This window comes from Mixophyes fleayi, chromosome 4, assembly GCF_038048845.1.
Source record: "Mixophyes fleayi isolate aMixFle1 chromosome 4, aMixFle1.hap1, whole genome shotgun sequence".
Lineage (NCBI taxonomy): Eukaryota > Metazoa > Chordata > Amphibia > Anura > Limnodynastidae > Mixophyes > Mixophyes fleayi.
This window is the reverse complement of record NC_134405.1, coordinates 311016786-311036835: the sequence shown is the minus strand read 5'-3', so window position 1 is coordinate 311036835 and position 20050 is coordinate 311016786. Positions and strand designations below refer to the sequence as shown.

The window sequence follows — 20050 nt, the reverse complement described above, 5'->3', positions numbered from 1 at the left end:
CCGCTACCGCTAAGGGGTCCCTTGCCCTTGTGCAAAACCTGGGAACCTTTTTGTTGTGTCTGGAGGCCATGAGATCTATACCCGGAAGACCCCACCTCTGAACTAGAGCCTGAAATACTTCCGGATGGAGGGACCACTCCCGTGGCATCATCGCATTGCGACTGAGGTAATCGGCCTCCCAATTCTTTATTCCTGGAATGAACACTGCCGAGATTGCTGGAACATACTGTTCTGCCTAAAGAAATATCTGAGCTGCAACTCGCATTGCAGCTGCACTCCTGGTTCCTCCCTGTCTGTTGACATATGCCTTAGCCGTGGCATTGTTGGACTGAACCCTGACTGGGTGGCCCTGAAGGAGAGTTTGGGCCCACCGAAGAGCCAAAAGAATTGCCTTCAACTCCAACGTGTTAATGGATAGGGCGGATTCCTGAACTGACCAAAGCCCTCGGAGCCGGAGATGCAGGACTACAGCCCCCCAACCTTTTAGGCTGGCGTCTGTTGTGGCTATGATCCATGACCATGGAGCAAAGGACCTGCCCACCGACATGTGATCCTGAATCAGCCACCACTGAAGCGATTCTTTCGCCCGTGGAGACAGCGAGATCCTCTGGTGATCCAAACGTAGGTAGGATCCTGACCATTTCGTCAACAGATCCCACTGGAAGCATCGTGAATGAGCCCGACCGAAGGGGATAGTCTCGAAGGAGGCCACCATCTTTCCTAGCAGCCGCATGCACAAATGAATTGAGGGACTGGGAGAGGACAAAACCTAAGATGTTATACACCAAATTGAACTGATCTTCTCCGCCAGCAAGAACACCTTCTGCTGACTGGTGTCCATGATGAGACCTAGGAAGACCATGCGTTGGCACGGAACCACCTGGGATTTGTTCAAGTTTATCAGCCACCCATGGCTCTCGAGGACAGCTATGGTGAGGGATAAGTGCTGATGCAAGCAAATCTCTGAGGAGGATTTGATGAGCAGATCGTCTAAATAGGGCACAACCTGAACTCCCTTTAAGTGAAGACAAGCCGCTATTACCAACATGATCTTCGTGAAGACCCTTGGAGCCGTGGAGAGGCCGAAGGGAAGAGCCCGAAACTGATAGTGGGAGGCCCCCACTGTGAATCTCAGGAGAGGCTGATGACCGCTCCAAATGGGAACGTGGAGGTATGCGTCCTTTATGTCTATGGAAGCCATAAACTGATCTTTCTCTAAGCCGTTTATTACCGACCTCAGGGACTCCATTCGAAATTTGTCCACTCGTAAGTGCACATTGAGGTTCTTTAGGTTTAAGATGGGTCGAAAGGACCCGTCTGGTTTCCTGACCAGAAAAATATTTGAATAAAACCCCTTTCCTTTCTGGTTGTCTGGGACCCTGCAAATAACTCTTTGCAAAAAAGAGAGGGGACACAGCCCTGTATCGCCTGTCTTCTTTGTGGATCTCGGGGTAGCGGGGTTACAAAGAAACGATGTGGTACCGGACCCAGCAGGTCTATTATGTACCCCCTTGATATAATGCCCCGAATGCAAGGGTCCTGGGATGACGCTGCCCACTGTTCCTGAAAAAGAGACAGACGTTCCCCCACTGGCGCCACCTCCTGGAGAATAGAGTGGCAGTCAGGACGCAGGCTTTTCCTGAGTCTTGGTGGCCTGGCGCCTAGCTGCAAACGAGGACCTATCTCTGACTGAGAAGCCAATGCTCCCTTGACGCATTTCGTCCTTAACACTTACCCTTTTGAGAAAGTCGTTAAGGACGAAACGCGTCAAGGGAGCATTGGTTAACTGACTGTTTGGCTGGTGATCGCTAAGGAGGTTCTATTTCCAGAGGAGCTAAGGAACTATTTACTTGTGGTAATCTCCTGTCCTGGTGGAAGGAACTGACATCACCTGTGGCCAAGTGGGCTTTAAGGATTTCTGGATGAGTCCTTGTTACAGATAAGCTTGACTTATTTTTATATAATGTACGGGCAATTTATTGTCATGAACGGAAATGGCATTTTTTTTGATTAAAAATCTTTTATAGAAGGATACTTTCTGTAAGTTATGAACACACTACACTATTATTTGCTATTTCCTATTGAGTCCTAGTATTGGATAAGACGCAGAAGGTCGAGGTCACTTGAGAAGAATCTTGTGGGAGATCTAAGGGATACTATTATCCAGATAAGCGATTTTATCTTCTGTTTTTGGTACGAGACCAATTTGGAATATATGGTCACTGTGTTGCTAATTGACATTATCACACTATGTCTGGCGCTCCTTTTTTGTATTTATCCAAATACAGTAAATGGTTAAATAAATCAGATACTTAGCCCACAGGCCAAACAGGGGAGAAGTCCAACAGCAGTGTCCTGGTGCCTGTTCCCACTGATAAGTCTCCTTTCACGGGCTTCTCCTGGCGCCAGAAGACCGGGCTAGTCCAACTGTGTAGAAGAGCAGGGGAGCTCTATGTTGTCTTAGCTCCCCCCCCCCTCCGATAATGCTGTCTCTCCTTTACATTTTTTTCAATGGTGTCCCGGCTACCAAAAAAAAATTATACTATGCGGCAGAGTAGTGGAGTCCTCAAAGAGTTGAGGTCTCCGCAGCGGTTCTGTACCCCGTTGCCCCCTCCTATCTATGAGGGGGGATCTTGGTATTGCCCCCTTCTGTTTTCCTCTATCCGTCCTGTTCCCCCGCGGATCCAAGATGGCCGTCAGCATTAGTATCCGATAACCGGCGCTCTATGCCTGCAGTGGCAGCGCCAGTTATCGGGGAGGCTCCAAGAGTGACAGCGGTCCAGAGGGACCGCTTGTCACTCTGTATTCAGGCACCCTGTTTCTCTGCCAGTGAGAGCCTCTGGCTCTCATCTGACAGAGTAGTGCCTGCGCTGCTATCCTGGGAGTGTGTTCTCTATGATAGAACACACTCCTAGGTCTGCCACCGAAAATCCTAATGAAAAAAATAAAAATTAATAATTAAAAGTTAAATAAAAAATAGAAAAAAGGAAATAAAATTAAATGAAATACTAGCATAAACTAAAACACAGCCCAACTCCTTGGGCACCTAGAAAAAAACTGAAGAGGAAGAGGCAGGGGGATTGTAGAGGGGAGGGGTCTGTCAGCAGTGCTAAAGTTAACTAGCTAGGTGCCAACTCCCGTGCTCCCCTCCACAACCCATGGTAAGCAGTGTTCCCTAGACTGGATGAAAGAGAAAAATGCATTATAATGCATTTTGTTGCACACTGCAACAAAATGACATGTAACATCATTAGATTCGCTGTCTCATTAGTAAAATGTCCCTGAAAAATATTTTAAAATGTTGGCAATTATGGTAGCAGCAAGTCTAAGCATTTTAAACTTTAGTGGGCCTTTAAATGCAAATAACTGAATAAACTAGACATAGGGGGTGATTTAGAGTTGGACACAAGTGTACATTTGAGCACCACATAAACACCACATGAACTTGCATCCCCTTGCTCTTCAAGAGATGTTGGCATGCAAGTGCAGGTAGGGTGCGCAGGTGCGAGTTAAGCATGCTCCTTTGAGATGCATCTTTTCTCAAGATACACATATCTTTGAAATATGTTCCTTACCAAGCTTAAAACACGAGTACACAAGGTGGGTGCAGTTTTCGAGCCGATTATGATGATTAATGCATATTTGCTCTGGGCACACATAATGCTAGATTTGAAAATGCATGTATCTTAGGATATGTATAACTTAAAATATAGATGCTGAAACGCAAATTGGTAATTGAGCCTACACAAATGGCAACTCTTGCCTTCAACACTTACATCATTCCCTTAGTTTCTAGAATGAGACACCATGTCCCCATTTAGCATAACATTAAGCACAGAGTACACTTATAAAAAAAAAAGGTTCATTCATTATCACATATTTTTTTTTTTTACCTTTCCAAGGAAGAGTGTTTGATCCCTTATTATTCTCTGCATATCGAAATCCCGAACATACTCGTCCACTAGCAGATGTTCCATAAAAAGTGTCATAGAAAACACACAATTCCAGTCTGATCTGTGAGGACACAAGAAGAGATGAATCGATAGATCCGTTACAATTATGAGCCTATATTGTCCTTGATTATTGGGCATGTTCTCTAGAACTGAGCACAAAAAGGTATGAAAAATCCAGTAAAACACTTCAATCCTGGAAACGTCCACTATTATAGGCCTTTATAGTTCCAGTGACTGGGTTTTTTCCTACTAAAGTAGGCTTGTGGGGACTCTTCCCTTTGAACCCCCCCACCTTCAACAATCCACAGTTACTTCCTGTATTTTATAATTGAGGCACAGACGACTGTAGATCTGACAGTTTGTTAAATAAAATGTGGTACTTGACTGGATAGCTGCCATGGCATCCAACCCCATTCTTACAACATAAAGCATCTCATTATCAGGCTCTCCAGCTGTCTGTGCATAAGGTATGGGGATGATACTTAGAAATGCCAGGCTATCTTTGTGAGTTTTCTGCTGTAAGCGTATACAATGAATCAAGGCAGAGCCTCAAAGGCCAAAAGGAACGCTGTTTGGCTGAATTTGACAATTTTGAGTTAAACAGGAGCTAAAATGTAGAACTGAAATCAGTGGAAACACACTTAATATAGAGACCACTGAACACAAATTAAGTCCAAAAGAAAACAAAAGTGTGCAAAATGCCATGAGAATCTAAGCATCTGTAAAAAGAAACATAAAAAAAGCTTGAAACTGGAAGTCAGATATAAGTGTATGACAGCTATGGATTGCTCAAGCTCTCTTCTGAGAGTAACAGTCACTTTAAAAGGTATTTTATCATTTTATAGCCATAGTTAATGTATTTTTTTTCAGCCAAAAGAAATCATATGTACCTGATTTGCTGAATTCCATGTTGGCACCAAAAACTGTAGCTCTGCAAATATCCCTCTGAACATATAAGTTCAATGGACATTTGTATGTTTTTCACTTGGCGTATCCAGGTTTGTGGGTCTAGAGCTTGCACAGATACTTTTAATGTTTCGAGACAAGCGATGGCAGCAAAGACATCAAGAGCCTTAAAACAAAACAAGACAAAGCACTAATCTACATGTTCCAAAAGCAAAGCTAAATACAAACATACAGTGCATATGACTAGTGTTGGCACATGAAACATAATTTAGTTTATTTAATATATTCTGTTTTCAACATCAGAATAGATACAGGTTTGTCAAATTGTGAATATAGAATTGGTGCAATATACAGGCGCAAAAGTTAATATGATCTTGCAGTTGGGAAGCGCCTGCAAATACCAAATCAAATAATTATATTACAAATAAAATTAGGTAATCTTGGGGATAGTATAGATTACAAATATTAACACATGTACTGTTGTTGTACTATGTGATACTCCACTGAGGTGTACATCCGAGTGTATTAATCAGTTAATAATTATGTGATATGTAATGGTGTGCAGACAATAAATCACCAAATGCAACCCCCCTGACACCAAGCTCTGGAAAGTGTTCTGTTGTGGCCTATGGGAGAGTTCCTATCAAGTTGCCAGACTCTGCACCAGAGTAGAGCTTCATAATACCGAATGCTCTCTCCCGGGAGGTTTCATGTCTCGCCGTGTCAGAGGAGCTGTGAGTAAGCTACCCTGGAGAGAGCATAGCCCAAAAGGAGTTCAACTCAAGAGCAGAATCAGCTCACCTTACTCTCTTGGGCAAACGAGGCAGTGGCATAACACCATTCTTTTAAACATGCATAGCGCACAAAGTACTATACAAAAAACTAAATAAAATGTAAAACCTGGCAATGGGGTCTCAGTAGATAAAACTGGTTTAATAGTATAACATTCCTTCTTTCATTTCAATATTGATATTTTATCTTCTTTGTTGTAAGCTAAGACATTAATATAATACATAGCTTTATTATTTTATTTACACAAGTAATTATAGGACTGCGCTGATGTATAAATATGTAAACCTAAAAAATTAATTACTGTATAGGTCAGTGATTAGTAATATTGTTGGTTTGTCATCTTAGAAGTCAGCTTTATGATTCACGGTTCTTTTGGAACGAATAATATAATAAATTTAATATTTTACTGTGGTTAACATATTACTCTTACTAAAGAGACATTAAAGACAATTTCCGAAAGTGTAAAAAAAAACTTGCATCCTGCAGAGCAGATCCTGTTTTCTGACAACATGCCTCTATATTTGTGGAATACCATTTTTACAGGAAGCACATGGATTGTGGTATCTGCAGGGTGTGTAAAAGATTGCTCTTGGGAGGCAGGAGGTGGATCTCGGTAGAATATTAATTTACTTTATTTAAACAGAAGGCACATTTAAGGGGGAGCAGAACAATTTAAGCTCCGGCAAAAGGACTCTTCCCTCGGAGATGGTTGAACTCATGCCTTGGCCTATACCATTCAACGGAAGCATTAAGCACCTTCCAGACATAATTAATTAATACAGCAAAGTACATTTATAGGTGTATATCTATCAATGTGATAAAAATACTAAATAGTGACCAATGTAATAAAGACATTATCGATGTTCCCTCATGATTAATTCAAGACATTATTAAGGCTCGAACAGCAGTATTTTATTATAAAGTGCAAAAGTTGAAATGAATGAAAGGGGAGATACAGTTTTGCTCATTTTCAGGAGGACCTTCAAATTTACAAAAGTAGGCTTATTTTCATTTTATTGGGACTGTTCCCAAATGCGGGGGTGCCCCATGAAATACACAACGTGGACAAATCGGCGCATTTGCTAAAAATGCAATGCTCTGCGTTTAAATGTTTTGCAGTTTGTAAATGACCATTAATGTCATTACTTTGCACAAAACATCTTTCACTTTTGGGTTTGATCCTTTTCCTAAATGGTGATTATGCAGACATTGTGGTACTACTGTATTAATTTTCCAACAATGACCATTTGAACAAGGTTGCAATGCCCACTCGTGCCCATTGGTGGGACATTACATTCAAATACCATAGAGATAAGCTGGCCACCACTTAACATTTCATTGTTAAATTCAGAGTGCATCAGCAGTCATCACATTTATTTATTTCATCGTAATTCTTTTATAACCTAGGCTATAAGGACATCTGTTTAGACCACGGCTTGGTAAAATGACACATAAATATGATATTATATAATATAACAATCAGGAAATTAAGTGCTTAATCAAAATAAGGTTAGCAAACAAATAATAAGTGCACTGACATCCATCATAGCAGGTGCTAAAAAATGCATGAGTATGAGGATATTTAAATCTGCCGATGACATTTTGGTTCACAATTCATGCAGTAATTTAATAACTCCCTGTCTAGTATATTTAACCTGAATTGGGAACATTTATGAAAACTGCTCTACAGTCAAGTATGAAAGAAATATGAGGTTACCTATAGCAACCAATCAGATTCTCATTGTCATTGTTTTGGTGCAGAGTAGGACATGGAAGGAAATGTCTAGTTGCTTTGATAACTTTTTTTTTTTTTACAGCTATCTGTAAAACATTTTTCATAGTGTCCCTCAATATATTTTCTTTTAGCAGGAGCAAAGAGTCCAACAGTCACTGTATCTATGAAAAAACATGGATATCAATAGTTTAAAGCTTTAAGATAATCTTACCATCTCATCCCGCTTCACTGATTCTGTCTTCTGGATGAGGCTATTCAGTACGGAAGGGTTGGTGACCAAAATCCTGCTTAAAGTTTGCAATCTGTGTTGAAATGTATTATATCCAATATGCACAAATGGAAGTGTCAACAGTTCATTAGCTCCTCTAGAAGCTCTTAATTCCTCAATACATGTAGACAGAGCAAACTCCATCACCTGCAACATATATGAAGCACTTCAATTTGGTCCAAGCAATAAAATAAAGAAAATGTATATCGCTAAAAGAAGTACACAACGCTATTAATCTTACCAGTAACTCCTCAGGAGATGACATACTCATGGTCATAAGGAGAAAGTCTGTCTTATAATTCAAGAACAGAGTGTGCTGATCAGCTTCTTCTTGAGAGGAAATAAATTTTCCCAATGGTGTCTGTGAAAATATGCTCACAAATTTCATGTCAGAACCTAAACAAAAGTAAAAAGACAAACCAATAATTTTTCTTTGTTTTATTTTTTTCATTTATTTTCTTATGTGTATTACATTATCTATTTGTGACTTGCTTACTAAGTAATAACTGAATCTCTTAATATGAAGTCTATGGAATCACCAAGTGACACCTCATACAAAGTCTGTGAGGAGCACTATTACACGAATAAATGAGCAGGGTATTAGCGCAGGCAGTGTAGAGAAAAACAGGATTATGTTTTAAATGTAAGTTAGTAGATATGTTTCAGGACAATATTAAACGTATCCTATGTTTATAAAGTGCCTAGACTTTTTACAAAACATCACATTTTTGTAGAAAAAGTGCTGGCATCTCAACTAGGCTAGATAATTTTAGCCTCTTTTATAATACACCTAAAATCTCTTTCATAATTATCCTGAGGCATCCAGACAACTTGTCAGAGAAAGAGGGAGGGGTGTCTTCTATGCCATTCCACAACCTCACACTGCTGTTGTTGTTGGTGACCTAGACTGGAGATACACCCAGCTTAGTATAGTGCTTTGATTGGGTGAGTGACTGTCAACACACAGTAAAATAGCCAATCAGAGCATTTAAACACTTAGAGGAACAAGAGAGTGGAACCCAGAAGAATACATCATGGTAGGAAATACACAGTGTACTTGATTGTAGCTGATTTGAATGCTGACTTTGAAAAACCATACTGAGAGAGACTGGGAGAGAGAAGTACAATTTTGGGGGAAGATAGAGAAGGGCAACATAATGACAGAGAGAGAATACTTTGGGAAGAGACCCAAATAGAAAGGAACATATTGGGGGAATATGGAAAATACATGGAAATAACAGATGCTGAAGAGAGAAGAGGTTGAGGGACACTCTTCCCCTATCCGTCCCCCCTGCTCCATGTCCTTCTCCATTCATTCTTCAAAGTCCTCCTTTTCCATTTCTTTGTCTCTCCCATTCCTTCACTCCTCTCTTCGCTTTCCTTCTAACTTCCCTTCCTTCTTGCCTTTCATCTTTCTCCCCCATAGTTCTCTCTCCTTCCTGATTTCCTCTCTCTCTTCTACCTCTCTCCCCCTTTGTTTATTCCATCTCAATCTCTCCCTCTGCTATTCTATCTTCTCCTCCCCATCTCCCTCTAACACTCTCTATAGTAGTTGCAAACTGAAATAACAAATGAATTCCGAAAGACACAGAATTGCAATCCGTAATATATAAATTATTAAGATTTGGACTTACTCATACTTTTTAACTACTTAGTTTGGGTTGGAAACCAGGTTCATTGTGAATCTTAAAGTGTGAACACCTCACCAGTGTGAAGTAATGATCAGTACAAACAGGTGCGATAACTCTGGTGGAATTCCACCTTATTGCGAGTTAAATGGGAATGAACCAGTCAAAATAAATGGATATGATAAATTTAAATGTGTATATATTAAGAAAGGTGTATACATTAAGAAAAATGAAAGGATTCATTGAAAAAAAAAAAAACATGAATGGGTTGTTATCCAGGTTAAGAATGCAAAAGCAATTAACACAGCTGGGAATAAACAAGCTTTGTTAAAATATCAAAGTTAATACTACATGGAAGTGGAGGGAGAGAACACTGTGATTTTTAACAGGAAATCCAATTGTGGGCCAGCTATGTGTATTATATTAGAGGAAGACTACAATTAAAAACTCATACACAAAGAAGGGAAAGACAGGGCAGAAAAGGGGCACTCAGAATCTATGTGGCATATTCAATTAGCTTTTCGGTTCGCGGGATCGCGCCGGAACGGCCCGCAAAGTCAATCCACGGTACCCCAATAACGTGGATTTTCGTTCGCACCCCATAGGGTTGCGTACGAAAATCCGCGTTATTGCGGTACCGTATTACCGGCAATACTGCACAGGTTTCGCGGTAACGAAAGCTAATTGAATATGCCCCTACAAGTGGAAAGGCAAATAATGAAATAAAATGTAACCTTTATTATTATCTGTAAAATATAGTGTGCTTCTCCTGATGAGAGAAAACTAGCGAAATATTAAAAACCAAAACATACAAAGTGAATTAAAATTGCAGTTCAACTGCAAACGCTCTGTGGTTCTGTCTAAATTATTGTAAAGTGTATAGGACAATTAATCTTCATATATATAGTACAATCTAATACATTTGTCCACTAAATCATTTGTCGTTATATAATAAGGAGCTACTCATCCTTAGTATATCAGATAATTCCAATATCTAGCTCTGAGAAATTATATTTCTTATATTCTTTGCGTTATAATAGAATTTAAGATAATTGGATTAATCCTTATAAAGAGTTTCAATTGGTTTAATATATAGTCTGACATATACAGTTAGTACTCATTTTAAGTTTTGCAATAATATCTCAATTTTCAAATTTAGAACACAGATCTATCCTATTGTTTTGTCTTGCAGGCTTAATAAAATATTTCTCCAAAATTATGGTCTTTATTTGATATTTTTTTTATTGTTTCATTCATCATCTGTAAAAATTGTGCACCAGACAGTCTAATTTCTAATAGCCAAGTGTCTATCCAACTTTAATATACAGGGTTAAATCCTTTTAGTAATGCCAGAATTCAAATACTCCCCAGCCTGAATATAGGAAGGTTTGGTTTCTCCTTTTACAAACTATTAGGTTAATAGGATTAGCAATCTAAACAGCAACAAACAGTCTGCCTGTCAGCTGTAGTGCACTATTATGCAACACAGAGACTGCTCCTCAGTGGTGATTAACCCTGAAATGCAAAGCTGTAATTCCTTTGTTCACCAAAATAAGGGGTCGATATTTCACTAATTAAAAGATAGGTTTAGTTTGGTGTAAAACAGCTGTATGTACAGTCAGTCAAAGCTTAGAATTTAGTATTTTGTGAAATGACAGAAAGACAATATATGTATTTCTCTCTCAACTTTTCAGGGTATCTAGCCTTCTATATATTTTATTTTCACCTGAGCACAATAAGCATCTTAAACTAAAAAGCTGAACATAGTAAGGCTAACTGCTAATTACAATAATATTATTATTGTAATACACAGACAGAAGTTTACCATCTGCAGACTTAATGTAGCAAGTTTGAGTCCAAATCTCTTCCAAATATTCTTTGATCCTCCAGCTGAAAGGTAAATAAGTTTGGCTAAAACCAGAGATTTTCATGTAGTTTTTCACCAGGATTGTTGTTTCAGTCTGTGAACTGAAAATAAATAAAATACACACTTAAGTATATAATTGCAAGCAACCTATAATAACATACAAAAAAAAAAAAAAGAAATTCTGGCACCTATAGACCAAGCATAAGCATCAGCCAGTAACAGGGTAACTGGCATGATAGATGTGACCTTGCTCAAGTGCAGCTGAGGAAAACTCTTGGAAAATACAGCAGCTGGAGCTATAGCATCAGTCTGGTCATACATATGTACGATTCTGTAAGCTTAGGAGTACAAGTAAATAGTTATAAGTACACCGAAGAGCACAAGTAGTTCTTCTCCATTTCATATAATAAATGCCCCAAACTATTATTTTATAGAATTCCTCTAGCATGGTTTATGCTTCAAAAACAGATACAATGCATTAAAATAGCAGATATAATAGATGAATGGAGCTTTCAATTAATTTCTTTTCTGTCCATAAGGTTAATGGCACATGGACGTTTGTGTGCCACCACACTATAGCCTCAATAACCAAGCACTTACACACTGCATTTGCCAGCTTCCTGTTTTTAGCACACTAAGGCTGGGTACTCGCTACTGTATTTTCAACCAACTGTCAGGCCAATCAGACGATAAATGACTGATTGGCCCGAAATCTCAGTAGTGTAAACCCTGCAATGAGGAACGATTATCATTCCATAGCCCACTGTATTAATGATTGCAATTTTTAAACTGAACTAAAAATCTTGTTCAACGATGGAGCAATGTCGTTCCAATTCTGCAGTGAGTATGAACTCTGCAGAAATGAAACGACAATTTAGGGTGTTTGACATCACATGTCACTGGGCAGCAGCACTAATTAGAGCAGGATGTGCACCGGCGGGTGCTGACGAGCAGGCGCCGGAGGAGGCACGTGATGCAAGGTTATTATTATTATTATTAATTGTTATTTATAGGGCGCCACAAAGTATCCGCAGCGCCGTACAAGGGCAAACAATGGCACAGTACAAGTAACAGTAAGCGCTATAACTCTGGAGGCTCAGGCACAGCATGAAAGAGAGGGAGGGAGGGGAAAAGTGAGTATAGGCAGGTAACTATGGCCCAAGAGGGTGGGCACGGATGACGGGTTGAGAGTCACTGAGGGGAGCGGAGAGAAGCGAGAGGAGACAGAGGGCAGAGGGACTGAGAGGAGGTGAGCTGAGTAGCCGGAGAGCGCAGTAAAAAGTGATGGAAACAGGAGGTAGGAGAGCCCTGCTCAAAGAAGCGAACAATCTAAAGGGAGGGGAAGACAGACAGACACATGGATGAGACGGAGAGATGGGAGAAACGGAGACGGAGTCGAGGAAGGGGGAGAAGGGAAGAAGGGATGAGAAAGAGATGTAGCCGACCGGTGGGAGTTTAGGCATGAGACTTTAAGGAAAAGGTGGATTTTTAATGTTCGTTTGAAAGAGGACAGATTAGGGGAAGTTCTGATGGAGCGGGGGAGCTTGTTCCAATGGAGGGGAGCGGTGTGGGAGAAGTCTTGGATACGTGCGTGAGAGGAGGTAATCAGAGGGGAGGAGAGGCGACGATCGTTGGACGATCGCAGAGGGCGGGAGGGAGTGTGAATAGAGATAAGGTTAGAGATGTAGGGAGCAGTGGAGTTGGCGAGGGCCTTGTAATTCAGAGTGAGGAGCTTGAAAGGGATTCTGTAGGGGAAGGGGAGCCAGTGAAGGGCTTGGCAGAGTGGGGAGACAGAGGTGGAACGGCGAGAGAGGAAAATAAGCCTAGCAGCGGCGTTAAGTACAGATCTAAGGGGAGCGAGATGAGAGAGGGGGGGGGATAAGGAGAAGGTTGCAGTAGTCCAAGCGGGAGATAATCAGAGAGTGGACGAGAGATTTGGTGGCATCCTGGGAGAGGAAGGGCCGAATGCGGGCAATGTTGCGAAGCTGGAAACGGCAAGATTTGGCGAGAGAGTGAATGTGAGGGGCAAAGGAGAGAGAGGAGTCGAGGATGACACCTAGGCAGCGGAGTTGGGGAACAGGGGAGATAGAGGAGTTGTCAACAGTGATCGAGATGTCAGAGGGGAAGGAGGTACGAGAGGGAGGAAAGACAATGAGTTCAGTTTTAGCAAGATTGAGTTTAAGAAATCTAGAGGACATCCAGGAGGAGATGGCAGAGAGGCATGCGGATACCCTGGAGAGAAAGGAGGGAGAGAGATCAGGAGAGGAAAGGTAGAGTTGAGTGTCATCAGCATAAAGGTGGTACTTGAGGCCGAAGGAGCTGATGAGTGCACCCAGAGAAGAGGTGTATAGTGAGAATAGTAAGGGTCCAAGGACAGAGCCCTGAGGGACCCCGACTGGAAGGGAGGAAGAGGGGGAGAGAGACTCAGAGGTGGAAACAGAGAAGGAACGGTCGGCAAGGTAAGAGGTGAACCAGGAGAGGACGGTACCGGAGAGGCCAATGGACTGGAGGGTGTGAAGCAGGAGGGGGTGGTCAACGGTGTCAAAGGCCGCTGAGGGGTCGAGGAGAATCAGGAGGGAGTAGTGGCCTATGGCTTTAGCTGAGAAGAGATCGTTCGTAACTTGAGCCAGGGCAGTTTCAGTGGAATGGAGGGGGCGGAAGCCTGATTGGAGAGGGTCAAGGAGGGAGTGTTTAGAGAGGTAGGTGGAGAGATGGTTGCAGACAAGTCTCTCGAGTATTTTGGAGGCAAAGGAGAGAAGGGAAATGGGGCGGTATTTAGAGAGTGAGGTGGGGTCAAGGTTGGATTTCTTGAGAATGGGTGAGACAAGAGCATGTTTAAAGGCGGAGGGGAAGATGCCAGTGGAGAGGGACAGATTAAAGAGGTGAGCGAGGTGGGAGCAGGTGGAGGCGGAAAGGGAGCGAAGAAGGTGAGAAGGGATGGGGTCCTGGGGGCAGGTAGAAGGGGGGAAGAAGAAATGAGAGAGTGGACTTCCTCACCCGAGGTGGGGCGGAAGGAGAGAAGGAGTTGGTGGCTGGGGAGAGAGGGGGGGAGAGTGGAGGGGGGAGGAAGGACGAGAGGGGGGTGGCGGAAGAGTGGGTAGAGGAGGAGATTTCAAGTCTGATGGCCGCGATTTTAGAGGAGAAAAAGGAGGTGAAGTCAATGGCAGATAAGGAGGAAGGGAGGGGAGGGGGAGACAGGAGAGTGTTAAAGGTAGCGAAAAGGCGGCGGGGGTTGGAGGACTGGGAGGAGATGAGAGATTTAAAGAAGGATTGCTTAGCGAGCTAGAGGGCAGATATTAAGTTATTGAGGGCAGACTCAAACTATACATTGGAAAATGATCTTCAATGATCTGAGCCCAAAAGAAAAGGGAGAAACTGCTTCTGCCAATCAGCGCAGCATTTGTAAGGACATTTAACACAATGCTATTAAATAAATTAACAACATAAATTTTCAGAGTTAAAGGTAAATTTTATATAAAAAAACAAATGTTTGATAAAAAAAGGATTAAGTCACATAGAAGCATTTACTGTATGAACAATTTCAATTCAAACTATTAGCTTTACTTCAGTTTTTGGTTTATTACTAGATGTCCTTTGACTTTTTGTGACAAGTTACTAATTTAGTTTATTATTGCTAATGTAGTCTATAGAGAGTAAAAGCAGTAGTGCAAGCACTAAATGTAGTACAATAATCCAAATTGTAAAATGTTCCACAGGCCTCAAATATGTCAAACAAATGAAGTACAGTACAGAACCATACAGGATAAGCACTTACAGGTTTTTTTTCTTAAATCAATATTTAAAAAAAGTTTCCTTATTTTTTGTTTTAAAAATGCATTTATACCAAAGATACCTGTGGTTATAGTAAATAGGTAGAAGTTTCTCATCCTGAAAAATGAACATCCATAGGGATTTAATAAAATCATCCACATTGGGGTTCACAAGAAGTTCCAAGTTGGCGTTTCGGTCAATAATGGACAATATTTGGGATAAAAATGGAGTCACAGCTGTTTGAATACGTCTCCAAAGGGTTTGCCTATACAGAAAAATGTCATAGATTTGTATTGATGAAAATAAGAGGAAGAAAGAAAGAGAGGGAAGGAGAGAGGGAGAGAAGCTTTCACTTCACAATTTTTTTTTTAAATCACAATGTTATTACATTCACTGAGATCTTACAATTATCATGGCACGTGAATATCTTAATTTAAATATTTTAATTGAGAAGACCTTTTAGAAATATCCAAGTTTTTACATTTTGACTGCCTAGTAGTAGTTATTAAGGGCAGACTGAACAATCAAAATGATGTGATCTCTTTTCGGCGAATGCTAAACATATCAAATGCTCATTCTGTGTGTACACAAACTATGCAATGAAACAATGGTGAACAGATCTTTCAATTAAAATTCATAAGATCTGTGCACGTGTGTGGGTGTAGCAACTGTTGCTACACACGTGCAAGGACCCATATGTTTTGTATTTTTGTTGAGCACTCACATGCAATATATCTATCTATCTATATATATACACACACGTACACATTTCACACAAAATGTATATGACTCAAGCCCACAGAATATGCCTCCTTAATGATTTTGTCTGCCCAACGCAGGCCTCTCTCTCCTTCCGTGCACCCTAAAAATTTGTAGCTTACCATCAGAGGTCAAGTCCTTTACTGAAACGCTTGTATATGGGCATACACGGCGGGTATATTTCCACCCTCTAGCAAGCAGGGGAAAACCGTGACCCCCCCTCCTCAACCCTATAAAAGACCCGCCCCCTGTTTTTGGCCAGTTTACTAGTAGCAAAGCAAAGAAAGAAATGCAAAAGCAGCAGCATCAGAGAACAAAGAAAGTGGGGGATTCAACTAGCCGCAATGTTCCTCAGAACATCGCAGCTAATTGAAATCCCCTCCCCCCCACATATGTCACAGGAGGGCAGTGATAGCTGTCTACAGAAGAATGAGGAGACAACCAGGAAGTCATTCTGCAGACATGGTCTGGACAACTTCAACTCCATGACGCACTGCCCAGAAAAGGTCAGCATTCTGGGTTGTGCGAGTGTACTAGTTTGGCCATTAAGACCAACAGTTGGAACCATTAAGATAAATCCATAAAGTAATGTATTTTATAATATTATTTCCCTCTATGCTATTATGCAGTTCTATTCCGGTTTTAACCCATTCATAGAACTGCAGTAAGGCGAATGATTAATATTTGTGTTAAATAAAACGTAAATACTCTTTGTTCAGATATTAACTATGGGAAGAATAATGGATACGAGTATTTTTCACCAATTTTTACCATTTATTCCTATTTAAAGCTTATATAAGTTTTTTTAAAAAGAAACCCCACTCTGACCTGACAAAAACAATATAACATTTAACTAAGTAGACTAAGGAGTAAAAATATTTCTATATAAACTAATGTATCCCAGTTAGTGAAATTTAGTCTGGAGATAAATGTGACGGAAATGCTCATCAAGTACAGCAAGTTGTTACTACCTAGATGTGGGAGCAGGGAAATGACTTGTATCTTTGTCTCTGCCCTATCCTTTGGTTTCACTGAGCGGTTCATTATACAGTTCCATAAGGGCACGAGTGATGAGAAGGTCACTTGAGGAAGGTTACCAATAGTATAAACCCAGTCTATACCCCTTCAAGTGGACTGGCTTACTAACTTAACTGGTTGCAATGTACCTGCACCCAAACCCCACTACTCCAAGTGAAGAAAGAGGACCAGCATAGTTCTCATCACTAGGATGTGGACCATGCTACTATCCCAGGAACAAAGGTTAAAGCTGGTGTAGTGGTGAGCCACTGTGATACACATTAGTCAGAAGACACAAATTGCTTCATGTGAAGCTGGACAGCGATGACACTACTTCCTATTAAATTGATAGGCTGAAATCAGTTCAGCCCACAACATAGCTGCCTCTATAGTGAATACATGACAGGTGTAAAGCGAAACTTGTACTTGCGGTCGCTTGTTATACCTGAAAGTTCCAGCTTCCTGTAAAGCATTCTGATTTGCTGCCTCTCGCAAAACCCAATCATTGCCAATATAAGAGTCAACTTCCTGTGTCTTCAACATGCCATGTAGACGGAGCTTCAACGTCTTTAAGAAGGAGGCTGCAGAAACCAGAAAGTGCAAGATTAATAATTACACTTAAAGATAAACCATGTATAAAAAATATTAATTTTATATATGTAATGAAATGTCTATAAAAAATAGAATGTATAAAACCATGTACTGTACTGTAGCAGCCCAGTGAATACAGGCATCACTGACATGCAAATACAGTGCTTTAGGAATATGACTGGCTCCAAGTGACTTGAAAGGCTGCATTCTCAGGAATATTGGTTCAACCCACAAAATGGCTGCCCTCATTGTGTATAGGCAATAGTTTGTGCTCAGGCCCTCATTTAAAACATTATTGCAAAACGTCATGCAGGATAAACCATACAAGATGATCTCACAAGAGTACAAATTACAGTTCTTTTGGTGTAATTAATCATGATATAGTGCCTGTAATGGCTAAGCTGTGGGATTCCTTCCACATGAGGAGCTGGTGGCAAATTCATTAACCAGAATTTAAAAAATGGATTGGATGCCTTTCTTACATGAAAAACCCAAAGACTAAATATAGTATTAGCGGCACTATAATGGACACTACTGAGGAAGAAAGGGATCTAGGAGTCACTATATCAGGTGACTTGAAGGCAAGTAAGCAATGTAACAAAGCAATGAGGAAGGCAAGTCAGATAATTGGATGCATAGAGAGAGGAATCAGTAGCAGAAAGAAGTAATAATGTCACTGTGTAGGTCATAGGTACGGCCTCATCTAGAATACCGTGCTCAGTTCTGGAGGCCATATCTCCAGAAATATATATATACATTAGAGACTGTGCTCTACGCCATAAACCATTATAGTTGCCCTTTTTTGAACAAACCTACCCAGAAAGGCTAAAATATCTTAATATGTTTAGTTTGGAGCAGAGAAGGGAAAGGGGGGACACGATAGAAACTTTCAAATATATCATGGGTTTGAACAATGTACAGGAGGGAAACATTCTTCAAAGTAAGAGAAGTATTAGTACACGAGGACATGCACTGACACTGGAGGGAAATAGGTTCAGAGGAAATCTGAGGAAAAATTACTTCACAGAAAGGGTAGTGGTTAAGTGGAATAGCCTCCCATCAGAGGTGGTAGAGGTTAATACAGTAGAGCAATTTAAACATGCTTTGGATAGACATTGTCAGGCGCCGTCCCCGCACAGTCAGGAAGTGCCTGGGATGGGCGCCTTTCTGCTCCGATTCCTCAACGGGACGCGTCTGTGCCCGGCAGTTGCTGGGGTATGCGCAGAGCCGCAGCGTCCTCGTTGCTAGGCTTCTGTCAGCGGTCAGCCGATTCTAACCGCCGACCCTCGACCCCGCTGCCACCAATGAGGCATATAGGAAAAGGTGATAAGAGAGACTCTGGCACCAGAAGGGTGCCAGAGTATCAAGGTCTTCCCTGCTCTCCAGCTCTAACTTCCTTCTGCTTTAGTCTACTCCTTGGTGTTGATCTGGCTTGCCTGACCCTTCTTTGGAAATTGCTGTGGGCATTATTGGATCTTCTGGTTGACCTCGGCTTCCCTGACTTCGTCTCTGCCTGCTCCCTTGTTCTAGTATTCCTGCACGGTACCGACCCGGATTGTACCACTACGTTTATCTCTCATCTATCTGGTGGCTACCTGGGAGGACCGCAACCTGCGTGCCTCTGCCACGAAATCCAAACTCCCTTGCAGGGGTCCCTGGTGAAAACCAGGGGTACGTTTAGACTCCGCGCCTCCTGCTGTAGCAGTGCCAATACCAGAAGGTGGGTCCATTCTCACGGCCAGCCTGACAGACATAAGGATATCCTTACAAAGATTAAAGGACCAAATAGGGTTTGAAGTTACCATAGGTTAAAAAATGGGCAGACTAGATGGGCCAAGGGGTGCTTATCTGCCGTCAAATTCTATGTTTCTATGTAAATGTAAGGTGTCATGTCATGAGGGGATTGATCCGGGTAAATATTACAATTGTGATTTTTGGAATTTCCATACGCGAGGCTAAATTAGCAACTGTAACACTAGGGGACATTTTTTGCCCTCCTCTGGAGTATAAAATATATGAAAGGTTGCCCTTGATGGATCTTTTGTTTCAACCTTACTATATTCTTATCATTATCTGACTGTACAATGAGAAACATATTTATAAAAATAATAAATATAAAAAAGCGTGCAAACAGGTGTAGATAAGCAAAGTTGAAGTGAAATGCACTATGAGTAATAGTAATAAAATTAATAGATGGAATATAAATAGCAATACATATTTTATAAGTTGAAATCATGTTATAAACATGTCTGTATGAAAATGATAAATAGATAACTGTACCTTTTATCTGATCCTTTGTGCTCAACAGATTTATCAGGATGTCAATCCTCCTGGTGCTACGACTGTCAACATGCTCATCATCTCTTAACAACCCTATAGCGTTCTGTACACAACTTCGGATGAGAATAGTGGTGTCCAGCATCTGGAGATATGTACAAAGACTACTGTTACCAAGAAAGACATCTTAATCAGGAAATCACATCAAAAGAACAAACTGTGTTTAATTAGCTTTTAACAATGGAAATGTTCTCTTACATCCATTCAATAAGATGAATGAATCTCCTTAAAGTGCACCCAATGTCTACACAAGAGGCAGCCATTTTGAAAGCTGCAGTTATGGACCAAGACAGCTTAGGGCTCTCATGCAGAAATTCTAAATGGGACACTTTATCTACCAAGAAGGAGTGCTTATAGTGACCAGACATCATATAAAAACATAATAAATAAATATAAACTAAAAAAATTGCAAAAATAGAAAATACC

At 41.0% G+C, this 20050-nt stretch overlaps 1 protein-coding gene across 1 annotated transcript in view; it reads right to left on the bottom strand.

Annotated features, from left to right (window-relative positions):
* RNF213 (ring finger protein 213) overlaps nt 1-20050 on the bottom strand; it is a 180465-nt gene that overhangs the window by 42988 nt on the left and 117427 nt on the right. Inside the window, exons 34-41 of the mRNA XM_075210035.1 lie at nt 19568-19709; nt 17142-17277; nt 15003-15185; nt 11108-11250; nt 7896-8050; nt 7598-7801; nt 4844-5025; nt 3894-4014 (exon numbers count right to left, since the gene is read on the bottom strand). Coding sequence (XP_075066136.1) covers nt 3894-4014; nt 4844-5025; nt 7598-7801; nt 7896-8050; nt 11108-11250; nt 15003-15185; nt 17142-17277; nt 19568-19709 — 1266 coding nt within the window. The remainder of the gene's footprint in view (nt 1-3893; nt 4015-4843; nt 5026-7597; nt 7802-7895; nt 8051-11107; nt 11251-15002; nt 15186-17141; nt 17278-19567; nt 19710-20050) is intronic.